Source organism: Myiozetetes cayanensis, unplaced genomic scaffold (assembly GCF_022539395.1).
Source record: "Myiozetetes cayanensis isolate MyiCay16 unplaced genomic scaffold, myiCay2020 scf41, whole genome shotgun sequence".
NCBI lineage: Eukaryota > Metazoa > Chordata > Aves > Passeriformes > Tyrannidae > Myiozetetes > Myiozetetes cayanensis.
The window spans coordinates 921,757-929,359 of NW_026087643.1; the positions used below are offsets into that span (position 1 = coordinate 921,757).

Sequence of the window (7,603 nt, forward strand, 5' to 3'; positions counted from 1 at the left end):
GCACGAAGAGCTGTTCCAACAAGACTTTGAGATGTTCCTCAGCAAGATAACTGCTGGAGGCTGCTGTGAGGGCACCTCAAAGTGCTGGAGGGCAATTTCCTCACCCAGCAGCTCGAGGAGGAGGAGATAGGAAGAGATTAATCTGCCTAAATATTCAACCCAAGCCAGTTCCCTGTTCCTTTTGCAGCCTGCACGGCCTTTTTGATGCAGCCAAGGGTGTTTCCCCACCCTTGAATCATCAGATGTCCAAGACAAGCAAACCACACACTCTGCAAGTCCCAGTTTATTCCTGCCATCCCTAAAACCCCCTTGGGGGGGCAGAGGAGCCTCGAGGGCAGAAACTGCCCGTGGGGTGCTGAGTCTGTGGAAAGGTTGAACCATCCATGAGGTGCCACTGGGAGAATGTCACGAGCAGATCCCTCAGCTCACGTGGGCTCAGGGTAGGAATTCCAGGTTCCCCATGGAACCGGTGCTGACTCTTGGAATTACCCATAGGACTCCTGGTTTGGAATGTAAACAGGATGTGCTGCTCACGCTGAAGGGGGTTGGGTTGAGATGGGTTTTTTGGGTGGGTTTTTCTCCCATCTTGCAGGGCTAAGTGTAGTCTGAGGAGCACATTCCATCTCTGTGATGGGAATACCTGTGGAGCCCAGTTTTTTATCAGCAAAACCCTGCTGGAGCATTTTGCACTTGTCTAGCAGCAAAAAATGTCTTTAAAGACATTTAAAGGGATACTTTGCCTGGAAGGGTTTGATGAGGTTCTCAAGGCAGCTGCAGTTGTGCCCCTGTTGGTATTGCCAAGCGTGGATGTTGTTAATCCGTGGGGAGGGACGGGTTGGGTGAATGAACTGATTTAAAAGGTATCAAAGAAGCAGGAGTTAGTGGAAGCACTGGTGGCCTGCTGGGAGATCAACTGTTCCTCTCCATGAGAACCAGGACAGGACATTTCTCATAGCAAACCAAATTAATTGTCCATCTTCCCTAATAACAACCACTGGGAAAACCCAAAGGTATCATCACATTATGGAAATCAGGAGCTGCAAACACCCCCGTCGTAGGAAATCTGCTTTTTGAAAAGCAATTAATTCCCTACCTGCCTTTTTTTTTTTTTTGATTGTTTGTTTGTTTTTAATGACTGCCATTCCCAGTGGGAACCACATGACTCGGAGTGGTGGTGGTGATGGAGGGGGAAACTGAGTCTTGCTCAGGATCACATGCTTTTTCCTGCAACCCACAGGGCTTTCCACCAGAAATTAGGATGTGAACAAATATGCAAAGCATGTGGGGGGTGGAGCCTGGGCAGGTTGTTAGTGGTCAGGTGTCCGTACCCCTGGGCTGCCGCGTTTCCGGAGGTGACGCCGCTCGGGCCGTATAAAAGCTTTGCGTCTTCGGGGCTCCCACCACTCCGTTTGGCTTCTCCCTCGCTCGCCTGCACGGGTGAACTTGGTAAGTCTTCTCTTGGATCCGTCAGGGAACGACGGTTCTTGGGTTCTCTGGTTGGTTGGTGTGGTCAAGAGGGTGTTTTTTTTCCCAGAGCTTTCTGCTCCAGGATTTGTCTTGTTGGATGTTCCGCTCTTGTTTAGAGTTTGCTTTGCCTTAAGTAGCTTGCAAATGTTCTGTCACCCTCCTCAGAAACTGTGGTTGTCTCTCAGCCTCCCTCCTATTCTGTCTTGGTGTAATTTTTTCGTGCCTCATTAAGTCTGGAAATTAAATGAACGAGTGGATGCCGCCGAGTAACTCTTGGCACTTCAAAAGGGATGGGTGGGAAGAGGCATTATCATCTGGAAGGAGGAAGCTGCAGGATTCCTACAGGCAGAGCTGCAGGAGACATTTGGGAGAAGTCAAGAGGAGGAAATGACTTGGAAACGGGACCTGCAGCCTCTGGGCCAACCCTTCTTCCTAGGAAAGGATGAATTTTGAGACAACTCCACTGACATCCCATGAGCTGGAGGATCCTCAGGCTGGGTCTGCAACCTGGTCTACTGGAAGGGTCCCTGCCCGTGGCAGGGGGTGGAAGGAGATGATCTTTAAGATCCCTTCCAACCCAAACCATTCCACGATTCCACGGTTTTATGGGATAATGTCTGGGTTTGTGGTCTTTGGGCATCAGCAGCTCGATGTCTGCTCACAGGAGGACGTGGTCCTGGTGGGTGTGAGGGTCTGAGGAAGTGATAACCAATGGAAAAGCCTTGGAGAATTTCCTGCTTTAATTAGGAAAACAGGGAAACAAACTATTTTCATGTCACTGCTTCTACAAAGCTTACCCATGGGCAATTCTCTAAAACTGATGGCCCTGCCCTGGGCTTCCTAATCTGAATCCAGAAATCACCGGCACGGGCGATATTTTCCAGCAGCCCCAAAGGGGTCAATTGGGAATCAGCGCCTCTTGGGGAACAAACCATCCTGACTTCTGTGTCTCTTTCCAGCCTTGCCTTTAGGTCCAGCCCCCACCCCAACCCCGGGAAGGATGTCCTACTACTACGAGCAGTGCAAGCAGCCCTGCCTGCCCCCTCCCATCTGCGTGCAGAAGTGCGCCAAGTGCGTGGAGCCCTGCAAGACGGTGTGCGCCGAGCCGTGCCCCGCGCAGTGCGTGGAGGTCTGCCAGGCCCCCTGCGCCACGCAGTGCGTGGAGCCCTGTGCCACCCAGTGCACCACCTCCTGTGCCACCCAGTGCGTGGAGGTCTGCGCCCCGCAGTGTGTGGATGTCTGCGCCCAGTCCTCCTGCGCCCCGCAGTGCGTCGATGTCTGCGCCCAGTCCTGCGCCCCGCAGTGCGTCGACGTCTGCGCCCCGCAGTGCCCGGCCCAGTGCGCCCAGCCCTGCGCCCCGCAGTGCTCCACCAAGTGCCTGGAGACCTGCCAGGCCCCCTGCGTGGAGACCTGCACCACCAAGTGCGTCGAGTCGTGCGACACGGTGTGCCTGGAGCCCGTCTGCTCCCGCCCGTGCTGATCGCCGGGGCGCCCGCGGAACGGATAACGGAGTTAACGGACCCCCCCCATCGCCCAGCCACGTGCTGAGACCGACCTCTCCTGCTCTGCCTGCCCCCAGTGCCTTTGTCTTGGAAAATGTCTTCTCTGAGTGTTTCCCCTCTTTCCTTCCTGTGACACTTCTGCTCCTGCTGCCTCAGCACTTTTCTCTTTGGTCGCTGCAGTTGGCCGATGTCAGACTGGTGGGCGCCTTGGGAAGATGCTGAGCCATGGTGGTGCTGGGAAAAGTTGTTGAGCCATGGTTGTGCTGTCCAAGATGTTCATCCATGGTTGTGCTGTCCAAGATGTTCAGCCATGGTTAGTGCTGTCAGCAGCTGGTGGTGGAAGATGTCTCCTCTTCTGCTCTTTCCTTCTCACCTGCTCTTTTGATCCTCCTGTCTTGTGATGTCTGTGTGCAGCAATAAAAATTGACCGTCGATGGCATCCTGTGTCCCTCTGTCGTTCTTTTCGTCTCCACCTCCTCAGACCCAAGGACACTTTCCCTTAGTTTTTATCCTCAAAAGCTGCTGTGGCTGGGGGAGGGTTTTGTGCCTGCTGCAAAAAGCATTTTAATGTAGAGCAATTACCTTCTAATTCTAGAAGGAAAACATCACCTGGTCAATGCTTTCCTGGCAAATGAGTGAAAACAATGACAGAAAATTTGATTTTCAGTTTTATTAATGATGGAATTTTGGTGTTTATATCTCAAGATTTGGGGGCCAAAGCTTAGAAACTGTTAAAAGGTAAATAGAACCAGTGTAAAGCCTCAAATTCAAGCCAGAAGGAACTGAATGTTCCTGCTGGAATTTTAATTATTCCTTTAAAAAATTCTGACTTCGACAATAGTGGTGGGTTGGATGAACTCGTCCCATGATCCCCACTGACTAAACATAGAAAAGAGGGGATTTGGCTTCAGGAGACGAATCTTTTTTGTGGTTCACAAACAGCTCTGAGCCCTGAGTTTTGCAGTTTTGCTCCCAGGATCTGCAGATCCTCTGGGTGGCTTTGGACAGGTCCATTATCTGCCCATTTTCCCCTTTGCCACCAGGAGAAATCCCCTCCCTGACTGAGAGAGGGGTTGGATTTCGGGTTCATCAACACCCTGCAGGTGCAATAACATTTCTCTCCGCTTTAAATACATCTTTATTTATTATAACTTCGAAGCTAAAGGAGACCCATTGTCTGGAGGGACGTGAAGCCCTTTGAAATCCCGAATTTCGGAGATAAAGCTCCCATTGTCCTCCCGGGGTTCGTGCACGTGGCTCGTTCAACCTCTGGCTCCAGGAAGGGCCACGCAATTTCCATGTCTGGGACGGCTGAGAATTGCTCCCCATCTACCATATCATTACGGGCGAGGGTGGGGAATCTCTAATCTGGAGAAGAAAAAAGAGTTATATTTAGGTGTGTGCGCTGTTACCAAACGAGCTGTTAATGAGCCCTTGCTGTGGAATTCAACAGCAGGTTCCTTCTTTGTGCTCCGTCTGTCGACACCAGAAGGTGACACCACCAGATCTACCAGCTGATGGAACGTTTTCTCAGTGCCTTCCCTCAGAAAGAAGAAGAAAAAAAAAATCTCCAGGGGATCAACATTTTTCCTCAACATTGATCCATCCCCAGAATAAAAAAACCAAACAAACACAAAAACCGAAAAGCAAAAAACCAAAAAAACAAACCAAAACAAACAAAAAAACCAAACAAACAAAAAACCCCACAAAAAAACAAACGAGAAATTCTGCCACAGCTTCAGCAGGTCAAAGCCAGGGTTTGGGGAAAAGGAGCTGAATTCATTGCAGATGAAGTTGCTTCAGTGAAAAGCTACTGTAAAGTGCAAGGAAAAAGACTCAATAATTTACAGTTCTTTTTTTTTCTTTTTTTTTTTTAATCTTCTCCCCTCTTTGCTGCACCAGGCACAGGAATCCCAGCCAGGCTCTGGAATAACCCCAGAGGAAGTGGCAGGAGGCACCTGTTGGGTTGAGCTCATCAGGTTTCCTGTGCTGGTGGGGAAAAAGGTGTTGCAAAAGCTCTGACAACACTTCTCTCCTATGCACCTGTGGTCAGCCCTGGGAATTGCTCGAATTCCTGGGATATTTGCAACAAATTGGTGCCATTTCATCCGTGTCAGCGTGCAGGAGGTCAGGGAGCCCCTGCTGTGGATGTGTCCAACACCAGTAGTTGGGTGGGTGTGGAGCCAGCCAAGGATTTTTGGTGGGAAAAGCCAAGGATTTTTGGTGGGAAAAGCCAAGGATTGCTGGTGGAAACAACCAAGAATTATTGATAAAAACAGCCAAGGGTTGTTGGTGGGAAAAGCCAAGGAATTTTGGTAGGAGTAGCCAAGGATTGTTGGTGGGAACAACCAAGGATTTTTGGTAAAAACAGCCAAGAGTTGTTGGTAGGAATAGCCAAGGATTGTTGGTGGGAACAGTCAAGAATTGTTGGTGGGAAGAACCAAGTATTTTTGGTAGGAACAGCCAAGGGTTGTTGGGAACAACCCAAGAAAGAACAGGATGAAGCTGGAGAAGGGGCCACAGTGCTGTGGCCTGGTTGACAAGACTGGTCCAAGTTTGGACTTGATGATCTTGGAGGTCCTTTTCCAGCCTCAGTGTCTCTGGGATTCTGGGATCTCTCCACGTTATCACCAGCCATTAACTGCAAGTGTTTTAGTCCCCTTTTTTGGGGGGGAGGAAATTGGAGAAGGACAACAGCAAAACGCAGAAGGCCAAGGATGGACCTGCTGCCCTTCCCATTCAGGTTTCTGGGCATCTGTCCTGTGGTCACAACCAAAATCATCACCTCAATTTTATATTTTATATGTTCTCCTCCCTCCAGAGGGGATGTGAGTTGTCTCCCAGCTCTGGGATCTTTGCCCAGGACAGGGACGAGGCGAATTATTAACGAATTAGCCCGTGATTACCAGTCTGGGCGTGCCTGGCATTAAAAAAACAACAAATCCCCCGCACCTGCAAGAGGAGGGATCTTTTCCCAGACCTTGACTGTGGTCCAGGTGCACGGAGGTGTGAGCGGAGCAGGTTCTGGTTGTGAAAGATTCTGGTCATCAAGTTAATCTGTTGTCATCAGCTGCCGGGGCTGAGTCCCGAGAGGGTATAAAACCCTCCTGCTGGGGAAGCTCCTCACCTCCAGTGGCTTCTCCTTCCCTCCTTCCCAGAGCAGGAGACACCAGGTGAGTCCTCCTGGGCCCCTTTTGTTGCTTAGGGGGGAGATGGTTTGTCCTGTCCCAGCTCCAGCTTTGCCCCCTACCCTGCAGATTTCATCTGCGCGCAGGTGAGAGGCGCGATGGGATTTGGAGGCTTCCTGAGGTTCCAAGAGGTGGTTTTGCTGCCTCTTTGGACCAGAAAACCCCTCTTCAACCCTCTGAATTTCCCCCCCCTGAGCTGATAAGAATCCTGTGGATAACCATCAGGGGTTGAGTGGCAGCTGCCAGAAGTTGGCATCCACGGGAAGCCTGTTTTGCATCCGCCGAGCGGCCACGGGCTGATCACTTCAGCCTCCTGGATCTCCAGGGCTCTGGAAACCTTTTATTTTTGCAAATAGAACCCCATCAGCTCACCTGATTTCAATGGCCAGTTGAAATGTCCAGGAAACAGCGAGCAGAGGGAGAGAAGGAGAACCCCCCTCGCTGTTTGTCTCCCCCTCAGCTCTGCAGCCACTTCCCTGCCTGGAGCAAGGCTTTGTTTTTAGGCTGGAGCTTCCCTCTGGCATTCACTTGATGTGCAGGTACTCTCTGCAGCCTCAGCAGAGTGGCTGATCCCCCAGAGGACGTGATGGGAGCCCCCCAAAAAGCCACTTTGCAGGTGCCCAGCAAAGCGGACCCACTGATGTAAATCGGGTCTGGGGAGCAGCATCCTCAGGGATTTTACTCCCATTTCTTCTTTGGAGTGGTTTTGATGGGAGGATTAACATTTAAAGGATAATCCTCTTTGCTGGTGAGTGGATGGCAGAGCTGAAGAACTGCCCTGAAGCCCTGACATCCCAAAAAAAGGGAGATTGTGGGGTGGTGGTGGTGGGGGCTTCAAATAACTGAACCGGCACCTCGTTTTTCTCCCAGGCTTTGGCAGGGATGTCGTCCCACCAGCAGAAACAGCAGCACCAGCTCCCTCCCCAGTGCCAGGAGAAGTGTGTGGCCTCTGCCAAGTGCGTGGAGCAAAGCCAGGCCCCCAAAGGCCAGGCCAAGAGCGCTGTGAAGAGCATCCCCCAGCAGCAGCAGCACCAGCAGCAGCACCAGCAGTGCCCCAAGCAGAAGTAGCACCCGCACCGGCACCGGCCCCGAAAGCGCCACGGGAGATGCAAATTCCCGATTTCCAAACGCTTCCTTGCCCAACTTCCCTGTCTGCTGGCGCTGCTGGAAGGGCTCCAAGCCTGCAGCCACCCCCTCAGCTTGCAAGAAGGAATTGCTTTACAAAGGGATGCAATTCATTACCTGGGATTAGTTCGTCCTCTCCTGTCAAATAATAAATAAATTGTGGGGCATCTTGATGCTGATCTTAATTAATTTGGGACATGCTGCAATAAAATTATGAATAACCTCATTACTTGCTTCCTGATGTTTTTACTGTCACTTTACTCATGTTGTTCGTTGCCTTTTTCTTTTATTTGCTGAGAAATCACCTTCAAAGACATACCC

General features: G+C 51.0%; 1 protein-coding gene across 1 annotated transcript; it reads left to right on the forward strand.

The window, feature by feature from the left end:
* Positions 1-2,467: 2,467 nt before the first annotated feature.
* On the forward strand, positions 2,468-2,947 carry LOC126647974 (keratin-associated protein 9-1-like). The gene has a single exon (XM_050330593.1). It carries the CDS (start codon positions 2,468-2,470, stop codon positions 2,945-2,947), a length of 480 nt encoding a protein of 159 aa, XP_050186550.1.
* Positions 2,948-7,603: the final 4,656 nt, after the last annotated feature.

Bases quoted from the DNA above. Each gene is read 5' to 3' on its own strand.
- LOC126647974 (XM_050330593.1), top strand. From the start codon at position 2,468: ATGTCCTACTACTACGAGCAGTGCAAGCAGCCCTGCCTGCCCCCTCCC.